The sequence below is a fragment of the Penicillium macrosclerotiorum genome (assembly GCF_028827735.1).
Source record: "Penicillium macrosclerotiorum strain IBT 26536 chromosome Unknown utg000007l_segment0_segment0, whole genome shotgun sequence".
NCBI lineage: Eukaryota > Fungi > Ascomycota > Eurotiomycetes > Eurotiales > Aspergillaceae > Penicillium > Penicillium macrosclerotiorum.
This window is the reverse complement of record NW_026643086.1, coordinates 103,002-124,545: the sequence shown is the minus strand read 5'-3', so window position 1 is coordinate 124,545 and position 21,544 is coordinate 103,002. Positions and strand designations below refer to the sequence as shown.

The 21,544-nt window shown below is 52.0% G+C and overlaps 8 protein-coding genes across 8 annotated transcripts; 2 read left to right on the top strand and 6 right to left on the bottom strand.

Annotated features, from left to right (window-relative positions):
• Window positions 1-1,042: 1,042 nt before the first annotated feature.
• On the bottom strand, window positions 1,043-1,747 carry N7462_006859 (uncharacterized protein; the record flags this gene model as incomplete). The annotated part of the gene is made up of 2 exons (XM_057078577.1): window positions 1,043-1,207; window positions 1,322-1,747. 2 exons carry the CDS (start codon window positions 1,745-1,747, stop codon window positions 1,043-1,045), a joined length of 591 nt encoding a protein of 196 aa, XP_056931247.1.
• Window positions 1,748-2,696: 949 nt separating this feature from the next.
• On the top strand, window positions 2,697-3,215 carry N7462_006858 (uncharacterized protein; the record flags this gene model as incomplete). The annotated part of the gene is made up of 1 exon (XM_057078576.1): window positions 2,697-3,215. The coding sequence occupies one exon, from the start codon at window positions 2,697-2,699 to the stop codon at window positions 3,213-3,215; it is 519 nt and encodes a 172-aa protein (XP_056931246.1).
• A 265-nt stretch (window positions 3,216-3,480) lies between these two features.
• N7462_006857 (uncharacterized protein) lies at window positions 3,481-3,827 on the bottom strand (the record flags this gene model as incomplete). The annotated part of the gene is made up of 2 exons (XM_057078575.1): window positions 3,481-3,763; window positions 3,793-3,827. The coding sequence occupies 2 exons, from the start codon at window positions 3,825-3,827 to the stop codon at window positions 3,481-3,483; spliced, it is 318 nt and encodes a 105-aa protein (XP_056931245.1).
• Window positions 3,828-4,454: 627 nt separating this feature from the next.
• N7462_006856 (uncharacterized protein) lies at window positions 4,455-7,450 on the bottom strand (the record flags this gene model as incomplete). Its single annotated transcript, XM_057078574.1, has 8 exons — window positions 4,455-4,877; window positions 4,957-5,478; window positions 5,566-5,748; window positions 5,833-6,479; window positions 6,536-6,656; window positions 6,870-6,879; window positions 6,958-7,261; window positions 7,354-7,450. Coding segments are annotated over 8 exons (2,307 nt in total), but the record flags the coding sequence as incomplete, so codon positions are not given.
• Window positions 7,451-10,557: 3,107 nt separating this feature from the next.
• Window positions 10,558-16,752, bottom strand: N7462_006855 (ECM29 family proteasome component; the record flags this gene model as incomplete). Its single annotated transcript, XM_057078573.1, has 4 exons — window positions 10,558-10,979; window positions 11,194-11,464; window positions 11,837-16,063; window positions 16,120-16,752. 4 exons carry the CDS (start codon window positions 16,750-16,752, stop codon window positions 10,558-10,560), a joined length of 5,553 nt encoding a protein of 1,850 aa, XP_056931243.1.
• An 891-nt stretch (window positions 16,753-17,643) lies between these two features.
• N7462_006854 (lipase family protein) lies at window positions 17,644-18,969 on the bottom strand (the record flags this gene model as incomplete). The annotated part of the gene is made up of 2 exons (XM_057078572.1): window positions 17,644-18,681; window positions 18,745-18,969. 2 exons carry the CDS (start codon window positions 18,967-18,969, stop codon window positions 17,644-17,646), a joined length of 1,263 nt encoding a protein of 420 aa, XP_056931242.1.
• A 255-nt stretch (window positions 18,970-19,224) lies between these two features.
• N7462_006853 (WD40 repeat domain-containing protein) lies at window positions 19,225-20,515 on the bottom strand (the record flags this gene model as incomplete). Its single annotated transcript, XM_057078571.1, has 4 exons — window positions 19,225-19,265; window positions 19,327-19,567; window positions 19,632-20,218; window positions 20,293-20,515. The coding sequence occupies 4 exons, from the start codon at window positions 20,513-20,515 to the stop codon at window positions 19,225-19,227; spliced, it is 1,092 nt and encodes a 363-aa protein (XP_056931241.1).
• A 280-nt stretch (window positions 20,516-20,795) lies between these two features.
• Window positions 20,796-21,477, top strand: N7462_006852 (U2 snRNP complex subunit MSL1; the record flags this gene model as incomplete). The annotated part of the gene is made up of 3 exons (XM_057078570.1): window positions 20,796-20,860; window positions 20,916-21,129; window positions 21,199-21,477. 3 exons carry the CDS (start codon window positions 20,796-20,798, stop codon window positions 21,475-21,477), a joined length of 558 nt encoding a protein of 185 aa, XP_056931240.1.
• Between the last annotated feature and the right edge of the window lie 67 nt (window positions 21,478-21,544).

Below are 21,544 nucleotides of genomic sequence, written 5' to 3'. Positions count from 1 at the left end.
GTGAGAGTACGTCAGGTACCAATCACGGCGGTAGATGCGCCGATCGATGTTGGGGGGGGGGTTCGGAAGAGGGGCAGCGGACACTAAGACGGTGGCGTTGGATCTGGGCCGGAAATTAACATAAATCAGGTTTGCAAACGGGGCTGGATGGTGGACAGGAAGAGCGCGATGGATAGAAGAGAGAAAGAGGACTTCTCGAACAGTCAAAGGTCCAAGTTGGTCGGAGTTGCCAATTGCTTGGTGCCTGTAGGCGCCGAGTTGGGCGAGACGCCGAACCCCGCAGGTGACGAGGTTGGGCCATCACAGATGTGACTGGCTGACAGTTCTGCAGTCAAAGCCATGTGGTGCACCAAGTACAGAACAGGGGGGAAGCTCCAGCTCTATGAGGTTCAATTTTCGGATTATGATTCTCTGGAACTCTTATAACACTGGATTGTCGCGAGAGTCAAATCATGGGTGATCTGAAGCAAACAACACCACAGAAAAGTGGGGATTATTTAGTTGGGAAGTATAGTACCGCGTCCCCATAACGCCCGGGTATCGCCCAGGCCCGTTACAACATACGCACTTCTCGCCGCTTTTATGAGCAGGCTCGGGTTCAGGCTCGGGCTCAGGCTCGTTAAATCCCAGCACGGGCAGACACCATAGTCAAATCAAGTGCCAAGATCAAACGTTCTTGAATGATAACCCGGTCAAGGAGCCCAGCAGCACCATTTGTTCCCTTGGTACGATTGGTGTTTTTTTGCCATACGTATAAAATCCCGTCATACTAGCGGCCTGAAGCTCTCGAGAATACGGTTACTATACTGTACTAATTGAGTCACTTATTCACCATAGAAACATTGAAAAGCTCGGTTTGAGAGAACGGACAATTTAGACAAGAATAGCATAAATGAGTGGCATTGTCTTCTGACTCTATGTAGATAGATCCTTCCCTGGCCATCAGTCCACGATCGACCACCAGTGCTTCCTCGGCACTGCTGATGGCCACTTTTACACCAAGATGCAGCGAGGGGGAAAACAGACAAAATGGCCGTACTCCTTAAAAGAAGGGACCCGGCTGGGGAGCACGCCATTTACCCTCCGTGGTGGCATAGGAAAAGTAGAACAGAGGTGTAGATGTCATATCGAATTCCTGGGGCTCTGTACCCTGCGTGCTTATCATAGTTGCGGTTTTGGTGCCTTCTTCAAACCAGAGCCGAACACTCTGTCGGGGCATATACTCACCATGTCCACCAACGAGCAGGGCATTATCGGCGAGCCAGATCTTTCAAACACCAAATTAGGAACATAACAGGCTGAATCGGGGGCAGATACTCACAGGGGTCCACTTCAGAGTAGCAGGATCCTGAACGCCAACGATAATGTGGACGGGTATTGGGTAATGGTTTCCACCGACATTTACCGAGTCTTTGTGTTCATAAGGGTTTTTTTGATTGGCAACCCATTCGCCTTTTTGATCCAAGTCGTACGACTGACCCAGTGCGCAGCTCTGCCACCTGCCGGCGTAGGTAATCTGAGCACCTTGAGTTGGGATTTCGATGGTCCAGTTAATCCCATAGGTTGTAGTCCATGCAACACTCATGTTATAGGCCAAGAAGGAGGACCTGTAGACGACATTGTAGGTTGGGCTTCCACCAGGTGTGGAGACAGACTTGGCAACTTGAAGATTGTAGTGGTTGGTTGAGAGGGTAGCAAGATCTGCACCCTCCTCTTGAGTAATAGCAGTATAAGTTGTAGTGGGCATTGTGTGATGGCTTGCTTGTTTTGTACAAAGTCCCCGATGGGAAAATCAGGCGAAGGAGAGAATGATGGTTGAGATAGGACTGAAAGATGGTTGTTTCTTGAGATTGGAACAAAGGGGCAGTCTTATATAGTATTTGCAAGACAGGCCCCAGGCTAATATTTACGTGGCTGAATAGATTTAACATGCCAAAATGGAAAGCTCCTGGATTGATGAAGCTAGCTGAAGGATTTGGCTGGCTGAACAGGATAGAGATTTCAAGCGCGTTTCCAGGTCCATTGTGTCTCCTCTTGCTTCGCTACTCTCCACTCTTCCAAGACTATCGATGTACATTGTTGGCTCATGATCGCTTACCCAGCCATTTTTACAACTAACCATATCAACACCCAGAGATCATAGGTCCTGAGAAATGTAGAGCAACCATCCGAATAATTGACCAATCGGCAATATTTGCAACCCCATTCACTGTTCACTCTTCACTTGTCTCCATTATCTCTAGTAAAAGCTCTATGCTGTCTCAGGCTCTCTCCACATTTATGTATAACGGACACGCCGATTCAATTGCTGTTTACCACCGTGATCAACCCTCTCCAACAAAACCGCCTAAGTGGCAGACTGAATTGCGACGCTGTAGGCTCCACTCTGTTCTCAGTTCAGCGTTCAGCTAGCCACTCATTTTGAGCCATCCACAAGCCGAAAAGAGAGGAAAGGGGAAAAAAAAAACAAGGCAATTGGCACCGAGCTTGTAATGCAAGCTGCCTCGTTTCAGAGCCAAGGAAAACCTCCCTAGCAATGATTGCTGGGATATATAAAGGCCAGCCGTCAATTCTTGTTCACCAGGTACACACACAGATCAAATCCGTCGTACATATCAGAAAATCCAAACACCTAGGTTTGTTCAATCTCAGTATCTCTTTGTTTCTCTTATTGACTGCAGTGGAATTCCTAGACAATGGCAGCTTGGCCTACGAATGCTGTGGCGCAGCGGATGGCGAATGGGCCTGAATCAGTTGCTAATGGTGGCTGGATGGCTGCTGTGAGCACGATTTTTGCAATTCCTGGAGTTATCCTTGCTCCCGAATTGGTACAGACAGCGCAGGGCGTCCGTCTTGACTTTGCAGCCGTTAACGTCGCAACGGGGTACCCATTCTTCGCCTTCGAAGGCAAAGGTCCCAATTACAACTGGGACAATCTAGCTGGAGAAGTACAGCAGTCCTGCGACGGGCTCCGGCCAAATGCCTTTCAGGGCTATACCTATGGGCTCGGAGGAAGTGGTCGAGGATGTATTTTTTTGGAGTATGATGGTGCACAGTCTCGGTATCTGACTGTCAATGGAGGAGGCGTGGTCGGTCGTCAGCAGCACCGCCAGGTGTTTGATATTGTCAATGACCAATGGGCCATCAGCAGAATTCTGACAGTGATAGTCGGGCTTACCAGGTACCACGGTGGTACTGTGAGGATCCAACCTTGACCGAACGTGTAGGCCGAGATGGCCCTAGTGAAGAGCGATATAGGAACTGCACTCGCTAAATCTCAATGTAGATTTATTGCAGAATCAATATGGTCAGATGGTTGCTAGATACAAGCTGAAGTAGTAGACACATGAAGAATTACAAGTTGACGTGGCGGCAGGATTTGGTATGTTCCAAGTAGTACGAGGTTGAGGAAATGGAGATTGCTTAATTTCCGTGGGACAAGGGAATGACGGGGAGCTGCAGCAATGTGGAGTCATTAGGTTATTGGGTTTTGGGGGCCGGAGGTCGTTTTGTGGCGGTTGTGGGGAAAATCAGGCAGGCTGCAGGAACGGGCAATTCTTCGCGAAACCGTGACACCAGGTCAAGCTGCACGGTTGTGTCTGTGAGACGATATTCGAGCTCCGAGTCCACGAGATGCGGGGGAACCCGGTAGAACGAAACACTATCGGGGAGTTGGAGTTGACATGGTATACCCTCGAAGCTGCGGCTCGGGCCGTAACATGCAGTTTCATCTGTGCAGGGCTTCGCGAGGTCACGAACACACCTGTCAAGTAGAGAGAACAGCAAAGAGACAAGCCAGCCAGCCAGCCGAAGCCGGTCAGAACCATCGGTTATATAGGCCTCCCGGGGTCTCCGATCGTCAACCTGAGCCTCCCCACCCCTAAGAGCGCCATGCAGCTCAGCTTTGATAACTCCAACATTGCTATTTTCTGATTGACTCATTTCCACAAGCGACCGGGACACAGAAGCGAGCCGCGTACTCCAGAACACCAGAGTAAATGTAATCAATATTTGGCCCTGTAGAAACTTTTTTGGCTGAACTATTTCCTAGTCAGCAAGGTACTGAATATGATGGGCAAAGCATCTCCACCCTATAGTAAGATAAACTGGTACACGTACTAATTTAGACCTCAGTTGAAGAATGGCTCGGGAAAGGACCCACACGGTTCCATGGCACGTCAAGCATCAATTTCTATACATACAAAGCGTACATCCATCCATCGTCACTCATGCGAATAATACAAAATCCGAAGCCCATATCCTCCCAAGATCAAATAATAGGCTCGCTCCCATCCCCCCCCAAAAAAAGCAAAATAAACAAAAAGCTCGCAGGATTAGATGCCCAACAGACCCAACAGATGCCCACGAGAAAACGCCAAGTACCCAACGAAAGCAAACCAAAAACAAAAGAGATAAAAGGCAGAACGAGTCCCGGCTCGATGTCTTCAACTACATTAGAATCCAAAATTGACCATTTGCAATCCTTCCTGGGTCATCAAATCAGCCCAATCCACATCCAACGTGTGGCCAACACGCATCAATCGCTCCAGCTGTCGTTCGTAGACCGTCTGGAGAATGGCCCGGGTGGTGGCAGCATTGCGCCCCATTCCGTCCTCTTCGTCTTCCATCCCGGTCATCAATTCCATCGCCATCATCTTGAGCCCGCTAGCCGAAGCCGTGGCTCCGGCCAGGAAGAGCGGGAAAACGAGGAAGTGCCGGTCGGCTCGGCGGGTTGAGGTCGTCTGCTCGGCAATGCGCAAAATCTCGGACGCATGATGATCGATCTCGCCATCCGGGGTAAACTCAGACTCAAGGCGCTGGCCGGGCCACATGCTGCTGTAGGAGAATAATTGGCATACATGGAAAAGAGAAGCCGACTGGAACCAAAATGAATGTTAGAATATCACAGGTCATGAAAAATAATAATAGAGAATATATGGGAAGGGAAAGACAAACCTGCTGCAAGAGTTCCCGGGACCGCTGGGGTAGACTGTCCTGGTGCTGAAAGTAGAAGGAAATGTCCGATGCCTCCCAGAGCCGAGCCAAGGCCTGGCGGAGGGAGCCGATTTCCTTCGATCGTTGGTTGAATTCCGAGGCCGAGGCGGATTGCTTGTTCTGACGGAGCTGAGAGGCCAAAGACCCCAGCTGGGCGGCCAAGGTAAAAGTTTCGGCGTAGAGACGCATAATTGCGGGGAGACTATCGTGTTCATCGGCATAAATCACGCTGTATCCTTCCGGAACTGCTGGGTAGAGCAGGCATTCGGACCCAGGCAGCATTTGGTGGTCCATAATCGCCCGCACAAACTCTCCCGTTCCCGCTCCACTGAGCAGGGCGTAGAGGTCAATGTGGCAAATCCACCAGAGGATAAAGGGATGAGGTTCACGGCCAAATTTTGACCGTCGGAGAAAGGAAATATGGAGCAGGCGAGAAATATGGTGAGACCAGAGGTTAGAGCCATGGGGCTCAGCTGCTGCTACCTACAGCAAAAAGAGAAGTTGTCAGCATTTGATGGAGGATCGAATAGAAGAAAGGGGGAAGAAAGAAGCACGGACACGTGCACGTACCTCGTAAATTAGTAGCAAGAAGTGTGTGAGAAAGAGTCCATCCGAAACAAGGTCATCGTTGTTCCGTAGGCTAGCCTGAAGAGAAGGGAAGGCCTGCTGATAGTATTGCAGCGCATCAACATTCTGCCCTGTGCCACTGTGGGACAAGCTGAGTGCGGAGACAGCCATGATCGCATGAGAGAGCTATAAGATAAGGAACAAGAACAGATCAGTGGATCGCCCTCTCAACTTGAGGGGAAAAGAATTGATCGATGGAGAGAAACATACGGGAGGGAAATGCGCGGCTTCCCGTCCAAGGAAGTCGACACTTAAAGTCATTCCATTCCTCTCAAACCCATATGTATCATCTAGCCCACGATCATGAGGAAATAATTGCTTCCAAACCACATGGCGGAAGTGAGCAAAGAGGGTTGAGTCTTGGATGGAGTGACTGGATTGCTCTAGACGCTGGTCAAAGAAAGTGAATTGATCGTCTTCAAAGACGACTGGGGAAGGGAGAGAATCGAGGATGGGAGATAAAGAAAGGGATCCAAAGGGATCTGAAATCTCGGAGGTGGGGGAGATTCGAGATGTCCGACCCGTGGAGGAAGAACGCCGGGTGACGTCCTCGAAGGTCTTCAGGATGACCACGTTGGGGTCCTCACCGGCCGTGCTCTCGGACGGGACGGCACTGATGGGACTGCTCGTCACGGAATGAATGGATTCGATGACATTGGACTTCTCGGTGGCATCATCGGAATACTCCGGGAGGGTAGAGAAACTGTCCGGGACCACGACCACATGGTAAGTCCCGGGATTGGAGGTCTCGGCTTTCCTCTCGCGATCCTCATCCGACGTCAGGAGGGAAAAGGGCGGTAATGAATCTCCCGTGGAAAAATAGTCCGAGCGATCTTCGCTGGACGCCGGCGACGAAACTATCCCGACGTTAGAGACGCCATTCGCCCACAAGCAAGAGGAAGAACCCGCTTACGATCCCAGACGATGTTTCCCTCAGTTTTGACATCAGCCATCCGGCCCATGATGCGGGCTGTGTCGTCGCGGAAGGCGAGGCGTGGCCGATAGTCGCAAATGTGGCCGAGTCGAGCACATTGCTGCAAAAAAAAAAATGTGAGCACCATCCACCATCATTCCAGGAAGAGTTCTGTTCGAGACCACGAAAGCCAGAGGCACGGGCCAAGGGAGCGGCAAGCCGAGGAATTCCATACATTGCATTGTGGGTGACCTTCATCGCATTTAACTGGACAGGAATGCTGGGTCAGCCATGAAATTCCCCTATGGGGCCAAAGGAATTTTGCGCGACGTACCTTTTCGACTCTGTAATGCGCGCAAAACAAACGAACATCAATGGAATTGTCCCTGCAGTGTGATAGGAAAAAGAATGAAGGAACTCACCCGACATGTCCTAGAGAGGGCCAAAAAAGCGCGATTAGCTTCCGAACAGTTTCTTTCATACATTGCGCTTGTAGGGGAGAAAAGAGGAATGACGCAAAAAAGAGAGGGAGAAAAGAAACATACCAACAACCCGTCCGGGATCGAGGAGGGAGGCGAATGCGTGGAGGTGCAATCAAGCTCTTCTCATTCTTGCCATTGAAGACTTCTTCTTTGGGAGCGATGATGGGGAGACGGAGGGGCTGCTTGGCGGAGGCATGACCCCGTCGGTTTTGCATCACCAAGCTGGTGACCGTCATAAGGCTGACTGACTGCCTGAGAGAGGGAGGACTGTCGACCAGAGGAGGGCGGTTCATCAGCGGTGTGCGCTGTGGCGGCGGACGGGATCGGAATACGTACCGTTGTACAGTTCAATGAGGAGGGGAGGGGCTGCCGGTAGCACAACGGGACGGGAGCCCGAGAGCGCGAGATCTCGAATGCGGGCGAGGCGATCGTATCCGGCGCAGAAATGCCCGTTCAGAGCGGAGCTGTTTTCTGGGCTCTTGGGATCGACGATCGGGTGGATGTGGGAGTGTCGATCACTAATTGAGTTGGGGTACCTTGGGGTATTTGAGATGCGGAGGAGCGGAGGCGAGGGGCAGGAGGGAAAACAACAGAGCAGGATGGAGACCCGGGGGAGAGAGAGAGAGAGAGAGGGCGGTAGAGCAGGATTAAGGATCAAGGAGCAGAGAGGGAGGAAGTAATGAAGGTCAATGAGTCACGAGAGGGGGCAGATTTCGTCTGGAAGGTCTGAAAGGTCTTGGAGGGTCTGGATGTCGCGAAAGAGAAAGCGACGAAGGGGTGGGTGGTGTGGGAAGGGAGGTAAGTTATGTAGGTTCTCACATCACGAGCAGGAAAATGCAGAGCACCCTGCAGGCGGCACCGGTGGACTGGCGAAGGTACGGCATGGTTCAAGCGGGCGCAGCCTTGTTCCTTTCTGGCTTGACGGGTGGCGTGGGGAAAGAGAGGAGGAATCTCGGATGCGAAAAAGCAAGAGCCAAGTTGGCCAGAGACCCAGAAATTCACAATCCCAGGGAACCGGCAGGAACCAGACGAGCCTACGATCCGGTTCGTCCGGGGCAGGTTTGGGCTTAGCGACGTCCACGGCGCATACCCTGTATCTAGCGTATCTCGTGTATCTAAGGTATCTAAGGTATCTAAGGTATCTAGTGTACGCGCTGTATGAACTGCCGATTACCACAAAAAAAAAACGGCCTAAACCGAGTCGAACTACAAAATGCGCGCTCTGCTCAAATACCGATTCCCAGCGCGGAAAATACCCTGCTAACCCGCCCAAAAGAAAAGAAAGAAAAAAAAAAAAAAAAAAAAAAACACAGAACGGAGTCCACCCCTCCCAATAAAAAAAATATCACAATATTTTAAATACAAAATAGAATAGATAGGAAAACCATAAACCATAAAAAAAAAAACAAAAAGCACCACCAAAAATAAATAAAAAACGAAACGGAAAGAGCGCTAACCGGATGGCATGCAGGTGCCAACCACATGGTCGACTGGGCCTTCACCTTGCTTTTCTCTCTCTCTCCACTCTTGCGCGCCCTCTCGCTCCCTTCGCGATCTGGCTTTGGACTTGTCGGGCGGCCCAACTCTTGCCTAATGCGGCCATCTGCTGCCTCCTGCAGCTACGCCCGCGACACGAACTATCATTTCAGGATGGAACTATCATTTCCTCTTTTTTTTTCTCGTTAAGATTTAAGGAGAATGGCTGGTTCTCTCCCGTCCCGATGGATTCAAAGCCTCATCTGGGGCTGAACACAGGTCTAGACGGGATTCGATCTTGGAATTTCCGGAGCGCATCGCGCTCGTCCGGAAAGTGCACGACGCGACAAGCGTCAGGTGAAGGAGAGCGGGAAAGGGAGAGATCGGTAGGGAGCTGGGTATAGTTCGGCATTGCCCAGCGGGCCAGCGGGAAGAATGTATGATAGCGAGACTTCGGATGCCAGGGAATTCTCCCTCCCCATCACGGCCCACTCAGTGGCCTAGTCGGGGGGCCCAGGGCGACTCGAGGACACACGCAAAGCATGACCCGAGTCTCGGGGGCTGGCTGAGGGACACGTCGCCGAAGAACCCAGCCCTAGCGAGAGAGAGAGAGAGAGGCCCGGCCACCCCTCCCAAAGGGGGAAGGGAGGTACCGGAGGAACCTCGAGCAGAGTGTAGAGGAACGGAGAGGAAAAACAAACGAAAACGAGGAGACCAGGGAACGCTCGATCGGAGCCGAAGAATGCACATCTGGGGAAAAGGCCGCAGGGAAGGGGGAGGAGTACGATCGGCCCGGCCAGGCCGGTCTGGATCGTTGGGTCTTTTTTAGGTTCGTTTTGGTTTTCATGGGTTTTCGGTTTGAGGGGGTTATATTTTAGACTTCTTTCTCTCTTTCTCTCTATCACCTACACCCTCTCTTCTCGATGGCTCCCCCTCCTCCGGGTTCTGCACATCGCAAATTATCCCTAAACCAGACAAGTATCTGTGAATCCCTTGAACCCCACTAAAACCATAAAACTATAAACCCTTTTCCCACCCCAAAAAAACCAAGCTACTGTACGCAGAAGCCGCAGAAGCCGTAAATCAGCTACAGGCCCGCATACCACGGACTTGACCGAGACTTAAGCGAGTGGCGTTTCACTAGTTCGTGTTTCTGCAGAACCGCATCCCCTCTACCCTCCCACCCTTCGCACTTCTTTGCTTGACTTGCAGGGTTGTGCCCGCTCCTTTGGGTTTAGATCTTAGACAACTTGACAATAGTCCGCGTTTTCGCGCTGCCCTGTGCATTGTGACCCGAAGCACTAGGCCCGGAGACGATCACGGCCGTGAACCCACCGATTTAAACTAGAATTAAAAATATCCCATCCACAAGGACACCCTTGTCGATCCACCACGTGGTTGGGACCCCGTTCGGGCCTCATTGGGACTCGGTAATGGGTTGGTGGAATGGTGCTCTCCCTCTTGCTACGGAAAAGGGCCAAAGAGAGTGGAAAGAAGGGAGAGAGCGAGAGAGAATTACCGCCTATACAACCCATAATTTTTTCCCTAGTGTGAAGAGGAAAAATCAAGTCTATCGTCAAACAATCCTAGCCTTCTAATTAACCCATCCACGATAGGTAATAGTGAAAAAATAGGAAATAGGAAATAACCAGGGCCAGTGCTCCACGTTGTACAGGTCCAACCAACCCTACCAAGCTGCTGTCCTAATCTCAAGCTGAAACCGACCGAGAAAAAAAAATAAAAAATAAAAATAAAAAATAAAAACGAATCAATACCAAATCACAGCAAAAAAGAGAGAGTGAGAAAGAAGAGAACGACAGGACCGTAGTCGGCCCTCCCTTCAAACCCCGGGAAACGCGTTGGATACTCTGGCCCCTCCCTTCGCAATTCAAGAATTTGGAATTCCCGGATCTAGAACCCTCCCTATCGCGACTCACGATGCGCTCACTCCCAGCTCACCACCGGTAGCTCGAAACACTTACGAGTCCAACCAGGAGACTCCGTCCCACTCTTTCCCCCCCCCCTCCTCAAGCCTCAACCCCGGGCCCTTCGCGCGCCCCGACGCTATGGAATCAGCCCCAGCGCCTCGTCCAGCAGGCGCTGCACCACACTCGATCGCTCGCTCGTCCTCCACACCCGCACCGCCGCCCCCAGCTCGCCAGGCACGCCGCGAACCGATGCCCGCAACGTCAGGAACGCCAGGATCGCTTCCGCGCGACCCTTACGCACCGTCTCGACCGCATCCCGGTCGCGCGTGAGCAATTCGGCGAGGGCCGTCATCGGCCCCACCACCGGTTCACCAATGCTAGCACGGTCGGCCGAGGGTGAGGTCGAGGATGCAGCAGCAGCAGCAGCAGAAGACCAGCGATCCATCCGGACAAAGAATGCATGGAGCTCCTGGTAGGCCGTGCTGACGACAGGTCGTCCTCCGTGGGTCAGGGCCTGGTCCAACGGACCGATCACCTGTCGCACGTATCCTCCCAGCACTGTGGTTAGGCTTAGCAGATGAACGGACGCTAGGGGGATGTGGTTCTACCCGTCCCCCAACAAGGCAAGAGAGAGGGAAAATCCGGGTGGTAACAAAACGCAAAAGGCCCCGCCCACACGATACACCAAATACACCACAGACGGATACAGGCAACACCATACTCAAAACAGACAGAGAGACAGAGAAAGAGAGAGAGAAAGCGTGGCACTAACCTTCGTCCGACCCGGCCGTAGTGGGGTTCAGGCATTGCAGCAGACACTCGACCGCAGCGGCCAGCGTCTCCGAGTCTCGCCCGCCGGAATCAATTTCCATCTTATCTCCGGCATCCTCCTCGTCGCACACTTCTTCGATCACGGGGGGCACGATCGTGAGGGCTTCGGGCATCCAGTCCGTCTCGCGAGCCTGTGCAATTTGCCCCAGAGCTCGGAGCGCATGTGGTCGATAGGCAGCATTCGTTCGCTTCGCTTCGCGCACGGCAATGGTCTGGAGAGGGTAAAAAGGCGGGGTTAGTGCATCTGGTGGTTCAAGTCATCATCATAATCATCCTCATCGTCATCGTCAACCGAGATCAGTGAGTTGAGTTCGCAGCAAAGAATTATGGGGGGGGAAAGGAGAAATAGCCCAGATAGGAAATAGTCCAAGAAGTGGCAAGCCTGGAAAAAAAAAAAAAAAAACAAGGAATAACAGAACGAATACCCGGAAGAGGCTAGCCCAATGGAACGGGGAACATGATTCAATGATCATGCGGATCATCCACAATCATCCATGATCATGATCGGCCTTGCCCTTCGTTTAGTTCCCCCCTTCTCCCCCCCCCCCCAGGGGTTCACCCTTTACCCTCTTCTGTTCACGTACCTTCAGTAAGTCAGCCTGATCGGGTGCCAACCACAATGCCCGAGCGGAGCGGGCAAAAGTGGCCAAGGCCGTCAGCACTATTTCTTTGCCAGCCCAGGTCTTACCCGACAGGGCCTTCTCCAGCACGGGCCACACCAATTGTGCGGTGGGGAGGTCGAGTTCCGGGTCCAGCGATAGCACCGCCTGGGCGATGGCTCGTGCGGCCGTGTGCTTGATGGCCCACCGTGCCGAATCCAGGTTCTCCGCCACGAGGCTAACGATCTCGCGAAGATACAGCGACACGGCCCGTTTGCCACCCACATTGTCCTGCCACGTCTGGTCGAACTCTTCCTTCACGTGCGCGTCCGCATCGTGCTTACCCATGAACACAAACGGCAGGGCCGCCGTAGCGAAGGCCAGGAACCGGTCGTTGGCCAGCTTCGACGACGACTGTAGTATCTCGGCCGCGATCGTGCGCGGCCGAGCATCCTCCGCGTTCAGGTACAGGCCCTTCGCGTATTCGATTGTCTGGAGCACCCGCTCATCTGACGCCAGTCGCATCAGATAGCCTAGCGCGGTACAATACGATGCGCTGACCGTGTCATTGCGGTCCACCACGTACTTGCAGAGCTGCTGGATGAACCGGTCCGCGTAGGGGCGAAAGAGCAGCGTCTTCATGCTCAGCAGCACCAGCACCCGGCTACAGCCTACCTTCGACGGCAAGCCCACAGCGGACCGCAGGGTCTCCTCCAGCTTCGGGGCCAGTTCCATCAAGTTCGTCTCGTCCAGATGGTCAATCAAGTACCGCTCGATCACCTCCATCATCGGTGAGGTGCGGATGCTGGACAGGCGCATCTTGTCAATCTCCTCCCCTGTAAGGCCGTACTTGTCCGCATTTAGATGGACATAGTTGACTGCCTGGGGCTCGAGCGAGCTGAGCGAGCTCAGGAATTTCTCCAGGATGTTCGGGACAAAAGGGTGTAGCAGGTTGCCAGGGCTCTTCTTGATGATCTGCACGAGCGCCCCGATGGCATATCCCCGGACATCTTCGACACTCGAGTCCAGCCCCTTGTCGCTAAGTAGGAACGGAATAGCACTTCCCAGTAGAGCTGCCGCGCGCTTCTCAGTGCCGCCCGTCTCGAGGGTGCGGATCACCGAATTGGTGATCGTCTGGCAGAGCTTGAGAGCCGCCACGCGCACGGACTCTTTGATGTCATCCAGCAGTTTAAAGGATTTGCTGTAGATCTCATCGAGATATTGGGCATACTTCTCTGGGCGGCGACCAGAGACCAGATCCGCCACGGCGGTACAGCTGGCCTGGCGAACACGCCACTCCCGCCCCGAGAGCATGCTTTTAAGTAGATCCTCCATAATCTGATCGAAATGGGTATCGATGACGACGGTGGGGTCCTTGACGAGGGCCTGCCAGATAGTATTCATCGACCGCTGTACATTTGGGTTCGGGTCGAAGCGGTACCGGAACAGCTTGGGGTAGATCTTAGGATTCTGGGCGAGATAGCCATTCACACTAGAGTCGGAGAAGATCGTACTGATGCCGAATCGACCGAAGGCCGCCCGATTCGTCCAGAGAGCGTTGTTTGAGGCCATAGACATGAACCGATACACGAGGGTCGGGTCGCCAGCCTCGGCGGCTAGGTTCATGATGTCCTTGTACGTGTTGACCGACGAGCCTTCGCCAGTCGGCAGGGCTCCCGGCTCGAATAGCTGTGTATCCCCCGTAACATTGCCACCCCCGAGATTGGATCCGGTGGCTGTGAAGGAGTCCACCAGGTCACGGACCAGGTTATCCTTGAGGGCTTGGTCGCCGATCTCGTAGACCAGACTGAGACCGTGCGCTCCTGTTTCCTGCACCACCTCATCTCGGCTTCCCAGAAGGGTGGTAAAGGTGGCTTGAGACCTGCGCAACCGTTCCTGCATTTCAGGGAGGTGCCCACAATTCTTCACAAGAGAAAGCAGCCATATGGCGGACGCCTTGCGTAATGAGGGCTTGGATGCGCCACAGTCGGTTATGACCTTGTCACAGACCTCAGAAAAGACCGTGCGTGGTACATCTGAGCGAGGGAATTCTGCATCCACATCAAAGTCTGAAATCAACGCTCGCGAATCCCATCCAACCGCAACGTTGCTCAGCGCCTCGCCGATTGTGAACTGAACTTCGGGGCTTTTTATTCCATGTAGGCCATAGATGGAGTCTAAGAACTCTCTAAACAAAGAGCTATCTGACGGTTCACGCGAGAATGGTAGTGTTAGGAGACCTAGCGCCGAGATGGGAATGTCATTCTCTGATTTGGCATCAGTCAAAAGCTTCTTCTGCGCTTTCTTCCAGACATCCTCGGAAAGGGCTTGGTACGAAAGAATTCCAGACAGACTCAGTTGGCCGATAGCCAGTTCTGCAGTGCGCTGAAGAAGTGTGTCGCGAGAAGTATCGATGATATCTAGGATTGTATCAATGAACTTTTTAAGATGCGTGTCGGGAATCTTGTTAATGAGGCTTCTATATGCAAGTCGGCTAAGCAGATATGAATATGCAAGGATTGCCCCACGAACGCGAAGTGCAGCTTCGCCGACGGTGGTTTTCCACGACTCGACGGTCCCAGCCAGATCATCCACAAAACTGCCCAGTAAGTTATTGTTGACGGAAGGGTGCGACACAAGAATGCCAAAAGCTCGCGCTGAGGAGACTTGGATGTCTTCATCATTGCTGAAAATTGGTCGAATCAATGATTTTGCGCGAAAAATCAGCTTCTCAATAACGTCGTTTGGTGTCAGCGAGCAGATCTCCACGAAGTGGATGCCGCATTGGCGGAGCCCGGTGATATCTTCTCTGGCAAGTCCATCAAGCATTCCTGATAGGAAGGTAAAGACAGATTCCTTTGCTGAGCTGTGGATATACTGTCTGACCGCCGATCGTGCCTCTTCGCTGGTGGAGAGCTGTACTTCGAGTTTATAGTCCCAGTCTTGCTCAAGATCGGTGAGGACCCCAGCCGCAGAAAATGCCTCCCAGAGAAGTGTATTGCGGAGAAACGAGACAGCAGGCACAAAGGCATTTCGATACGGGCCTGCGAGGAGCTGTTGATTGGGTACATTATGGCCAATAGGGGTTTCATCTTTCTCCGCGGTCCCAAATAGAAAGCTAGTGGCTTGAGCAAAATTCGGGAATTCGAACCAAGTCTCGTCGCGCTCTTGAATGGCAGAAGTCGCCTCCCATTTCTTGTCCTTGCTGGGGTTGAGGAGTCGGAACCAGTAAGGGTGAAGGCCCTTGTTGCCCTCCTCTACAATCTCCTGCTGCCTTTCCGGCCCACGTGCAATGGCCATTAGATCCACCCACCGTGCTACCACATCGTTATATGGGAGGAACCGATTGGCAAGGCGAACGGCGGCATATTGAACACCGCGGACCACGTTGAATCCAGTATCAGGGTCGGTATCTCCTGAATGCAAACCCATCTGGTGAACCAGAAACGGGCGTAATTGGTCCTGAAATTCCTTATCATGGCTCTCCAATGATGAATTAAGGATGCTCCCGAGGGCCTGGTCGATGCTGACAAACATCTGCGAGCTGGAGTCGTCGGATCGAAGTGATGTAAAGAGCCATCGCACTAGATCAAACTCGAAATTCTCGCCATTTTCATCTCGCATTCGAAAGTCGACCTTCGGGACCAGAATACCGATGCTTTCATAGGCAAGCCCCCGCAAGCTCAAATCTGTGGCAGGTAGTTTCTGACCACTCGCGGCAGGACTTGGCCAGCCCTGGGACTCGATGAAATCCTTCAATCCTGCAATCAGTTTCGGTGCAATCAGCTTGAGATCTGAAGGAGAGCCCATGCGAACAACCCAGGTAGTGAACGTGAATATTTGAGTTCTTAGTTTAGACGCTTGCAATCCCTGAGAAGACCTCGCAGCGTCTGATAGTAGCCCATCTTCAATCAATGTAAAGATTCTCTGGATATTTTCTGTTGCCTTAATAGATTTCCCTAGGAATACGAGGATCTTCACTTGTAGATGCATGCGGGCAGGGGGCGCTCCATCAGCACGCCCAGCACCAAAATACAAATCATATAGTTGCTCGATGACAGTTGAATCCTCAAGATCGACGGCGAACCGTTTCAGTGTCTCATCACCCAGGTCTGCTAAACGAGAATTCGAATCGGCGGAAGCAATCAAAGAAGGTAAAAAGCGTTGTTTGTCAGAGAATGCACCGCTTCCAAGGAAGCGAAGGGCGACCACCTTGACTTCCGTCAGATTCAACCCCCCGGCGCAACAGGATTCCAAGTCTCATTCACAGGGGCATCTTTATTGAGGAATGTGTATTCATTGGGAGATAAACCAGGGCATGTCCGAGCCTCTGCCGCAGCGGGGGATAAGAGAAGGAGTTTAGTCAGCCAGAAGGACAAGAACTGAGTATCTTCGTCGGACAAGCCCAAGCGTTCTCTCAGCTTTTGATCTTCATCGCTGCCCTTTGGGGGTATCTTGAACAGAGGCAAGAGGCGTAACACCAGATTGAACACGATGGCACCCTGATTAGCGGAGGTCCCAATTTCTGAGATCCCCTGAAGCAAGGGTAGTAGAAGGTCAACCCTGGCTTCTGAGCCAAGCCGGTCAATTCCCTGTTGTGCGTAGATCAAATCAAAATGTCGAACCAGTTGAGACTTCTGTTCTTTGAATTGCTTCAAAAGCGCCGCCACTGGTAGTTGGATGGAGGGGGCTTTGACCCGGGCATTAACGTGTTGGCAGACTGAAATCACTTTATTGCGAACCGCAACGCTTTCCGACCCAAGCTTTAGCAGCAGAGGGGCCAGATAGGTCTGAAGGAGTGACTGAAGCTTTTCGTCGGTGTCTGCCATAGCAATTCTGAATTCGACCTTGCCTATTAGACTCAACTCACGAGCCTCGGGGCTCGGCAAGTCCGACGCCATAATGAACGTTATTAAGGGTTGATAGTTGGCGAGTCGAGCATTTATTGAGACTTAAATAACCGGTATATTGCAAAACAAGACACCTCCGGACTTCATAGGCAGCAGCACCACGTCACTATCGTTGGCGCTCTCTATGTTGGTGTCGTGGGGACCGCGATTACCTAAGTCGGGTCATATCACGCCGGTTAGTCATCTATCAGCGGAGCGGTCTACATAAAAAACAGCAAGTTTCTGACCAAATTAGTTTTTTTTTCTGTTTTCAAGGTTCAAGTCGCCGATTTAACTTGAAAAAAAAAAAAAAAAACCTCCAGCTTCAACTAAGTCTAAGATTCCAAGTGATAAGTGAGACTAGGCAGCATAAAATGATTGCAGTATGGAAACACAGCCAACATATTCCCCGTTTTTATATATCAATGAGAAATTTCAGAATAGTCAATAATCTTCAGACAAGAGCAATACATTTAAAGAAGTCAGAACGAGCTTTTCATAGAGGTAAATATTTCGTGCCCTTCATGTTCAAAGATTTTGTTGATGAATGGATGCTGCTATCATTACTATTGATCGTTCCTCCTGGTAGCGCGAACATTATTGGGCCATGGGTTTCGTTCTTGCGCTGGGTTTATTCCTCAACTCACCTTGCATGACTATCCTGCGAGTCCGATCTCTGGAATAGCATTTTCCCATCATACTACACCAGCACTTGATCGTTCTTATAAATACTTCCTAGATTAGATATAGAGTTAAGGACCTATTCTTCTAGACCAAGTAAAGTAAGATAATACAGCATCTATTTCCGAGTTGACAGCCAGCAAATCACCGACTGCTCCGTAAATAATCCAGTCTCTTTGAGAAAGAGGTCAAAGTAACATCCCCTTCCGGCCTGCGTCCCTTTCACCCAGTAGGATCTCCCCCAGGTACACACAGTCCAATACGCCAGAAATAGTCTCGATGCGCGAAGAAAAGCTCCCATAGGCGATACTGCGCCGGAATTAGTGACCAGTCCCAGTGTCGCGGATACAGCGCCGTCGTGCTATCCTGGGAAGCGCAGCTCGCTGACCCAGCTCCCTCTGACACTCTCTGCTCCCCCAGGATGACTTGCTGTGTCAAATCTCTGTTTTTGGCACCTGTATTGGAAGCGCACGGGTCGAGTCGGACGTTGAATATGTCGAGAGGGATATTCACGTCCTGGTACATATCTAGAAGCACAGACGGCGTCTCAGCCCCGGCAATGCATCCAGGGTCTTCGTCTCCCAAGCATATATGCACATCTTCTACTAATGGAGCCAGATCAGCCTTTGAGATGAATATCTCGCCTGCATGTGGTGCATATCCCCACTCGCGGAGTGGCAATAGCGGCACTGGGTCGTTCACGTGAGTGACCCGCCGGAATTGCGATGCTTCTGGATCGTCTGCAGGCCTGCTGTAGTTCCCGAGGTGAAATTGCCTGTCTATAAACTTAACAAACGCATCGTTGCCAATCATCGGCTCGCCGAAGGTCGTCACCTGGGGGTTCAAGCCCTTTAAGTGCATCTCCAGACCCGCCAGAGCCGCCACTGCCCCGCCGAGGGAGTGGCCTACCAGGGTCACTTCGTAGTCGGGGTGTTCTTCGAGAGCGCTGAATACATGGGGTAGCACGGTACTGCGAGCGTTGAGCCATGATTCCATGAACCCGGCATGCACAGTGCAGTTCTCGCACCGTAGTTTTGAGGACCGTTGGCCGTTATTGTTGCTGTTGCTGGTCTTGTCATTGTCCTCGTCATCAGGGTACGGCACGTAAGTCTGCGGGTACGCAGACAGGTCGATGATCGTGTTAGTAATAGAATATGTGCCTCGGAATGCAATAATTATGCGCTTTGGTGCGGGTGAGTGGGATAGTGCGACATAGCCACACGAGTCGGACAGAAGCACGCCCGTATTCCAGGTCTGAAGCTCGATGAAATTAGAGATAGCCTTTGTTTCAGGCTTTATATGGCTTCAAGCCTCAGTACTCACAGTTACCAGCTCTAAGTGAGGAAAATCTTCACAGTGGCTGAGGCACTGGAATGGTTTCTGCACGCCGGTCGTGCCCACACAGTAGGAGATATCTACGAGACGCGAGAGCTCCTCGAGGGAGTTGAAGAGCTCACTAGAGATTGGATAAGGCTGTGTTTGGGTCGCAGAGACACCTAGAAACCAATATGCCAGGCATATTTGCGTTAGGCCCTTGAGACGAAACATATTTGGGAGTGTGTCTGAGGAGGATCCCCTCATGCCGTGGAGAATCTGGGGAAAGCTTGTTGCATTATGTAAGCAATCACGCGGCCTGGGGAAATGAGGTCGGATGATGATACAACCCAAGACGCAGAGTTGATAGATGATACAGCCAGTGAGCCTAAGTGGGTGAAAATTATGATTGCTGAAGACTTTTGAAGTAAGATGTTTCATTTCAAGTTCTGGTCAAGAACTTTATTTTATGTACGGCTAATCTAATGTTCAGGTGGACCAAACAACAACACGACCATCAACGCCACTCGCTAGAAGACGAGGTTAGTTAAAACGTTTTCAAATATTAGAATCGGAGAAGAATCGACTCACTGCTGAAAGAGCGCACCTGGCCGTTGGCTTCCTCGAAGACACGGACAGTATTCACAGTGTTCTGGTGGGTCGAGCTAAGCTTGGTGTCTGCTTGAGTTTGACCCTTCAGGTCCATCTGTCGGAACATATTAAGGGCGGATTCCTCGCGAGCGCCCGCGGCTCCTGCACCGGTCTTTTTCTCAAGAGAGCCAGTGAGTTGCCAACCGTTCTCATCGCCTTGGAAGCGGAAAGGTTCACAGTCCTGTGATCTCTGGTTAGCGCACATGACCTATATAGCATTTAATGGTGATCTAAATGAGACGTACATGGCCAGCAGCAATGATCTCGTTCTCTCCATTCCAAATGAGGCTGTTAAGCGGCAGCAAACGGGTAGAGATGTTCAGCATCGCCCGGGGTGGCTGTTCTGGGGCGCTCGGGTACACAACAGTGACGCTGCTGTCATGTCCGGTGAAGGCGAGAGCATTGCCACTCGGCGAAAAGCAGACACCCTGGATCCAGCCAGCGGAGTCATTCAGGTATTCACCACAAATTGTGTTGAATGGAAGACGCTCGCCCCAAGCACTCGGCTCGGGGCGTTGGTCAATTCCCTTAATGAAACTCGAGAACACGCGCGCATGGGAATCGGTAGAGCCAGCAGCCAGCAACACCGAGTTCGGGTGCCATGCCAGGGTGGTGATGGTACTCCGGATGGGTTTCTTCAGGTGCTTCGAGATCCACCAATCGTTCTCCTCTTCGAAGTAGCAGACGGCAATCACGCGAGCTCCGGAACCGACGGCGAATTTCTGCTCGGAGGGCGACCATCGCACAAAGGTAGCAGCTCGGTTAATTCGAAGGAGAACTAGGGTGGGCTTCCAGCCAGAAGGGGTCTGTTCCCAAACGTAGGCATTCCGGTCTGTTCGAGCGAGTCGGGGGGTTGTTAGCGATCATACTGATAAAACAACATGCTTGAATGCAGAAGCAACTTACCCTGTGAACAGGTAACAATGCGACCACTGTTCGGAGCAATATCAACGCTAGTCACGGTCTTCTCGTGGCCCTTTAGCTCATCGCTCAGCGTGAACTTGCTGCCTGACGCTTGGTACAGCTCTACATTGTTCTCCCGAGCGACTGCAAGCGTCTGCTTATCAGAGGAGAACGAATGGTCAGCAATTGGGGCATGGAAGAGATGGTGGACTTGTGGCGCGGCCATGATGGGAAGAGTGCGACAGGAGGAGCTCTCTACCGTCGATGAGGGGATTAGGAGATGAGGGGACCAAGATACGAGGGGACGGGGAAGCAGGCGATGACGCCGGGCGCTTATATAATACCATAAATACTCTCACGTGATCTGATTCTTTTCTCGCGACTTGGACATCCTCTTCTGCGGAGCGCTCAATAAGCTTCGGTCTCCTGCCTACCAACCGCCTTCTCCCTTTAATCTCTCATGCGATCAAGACAATAGCCCAATTCTTCCCGAAACATTCACCACTATGGCATCCAAGGCACTCCCCTCGCGAGGAGTTGACAGCAAGACCGCCGGTGCTCCTAACCAAACGTGAGCTCACCTGTCAGTCGCAATTGATTGAGTATCTGATGCTAACACTCCTCAGACTGTACTGTACAAATTTGCCAGATAAGCTCCGCAAGCATGATCTACGGTCGTCCCTCTACACCCTCTTTTCCACATATGGCACCGTCCTGGATGTAGTGGCCATGAAAACGAACAAGATGCGAGGACAGGCCCATATCGTCTTTAAAGACGTCCAGGCTAGCACACAGGCAATGCGCGCTCTTCAGGGATTTGACTTCTTTGGCAAGGAGATGGTATGCCTTTCTTTTTGATCGCTTGTTTCACAATCGGTGGACATTGTCAATGTTAACCATTTCTTTTAGAAAATCGTCTATGCTAAAGGTACCTCTGGAATCCTTGCCAAACTTCGTGGCACATACAATCCACCTGCCGTCGGTGCTGGGCCGAGCGGAGTTTCGACGGATCTGCAGAAGTCTATCTTCAGTGGTCCCCCGGGCGCTGTCCCCGCACGGCCCGCGACTGACATGAACGGAGACGCCCATGGTGTCAAGCGACCTCGGGAGGATGAGAGCGACGAAGAGGGAGCCCCCATGGAGGAAGACAGCGACGTGCCCATGGAAGCATCCTCTGATGAGGATTAAGCAACGCACTCCAAGGGGGGGCCCCAACTGATTTGGTCCATGCGGGGAAGTGACCGAAGCTCGAGGA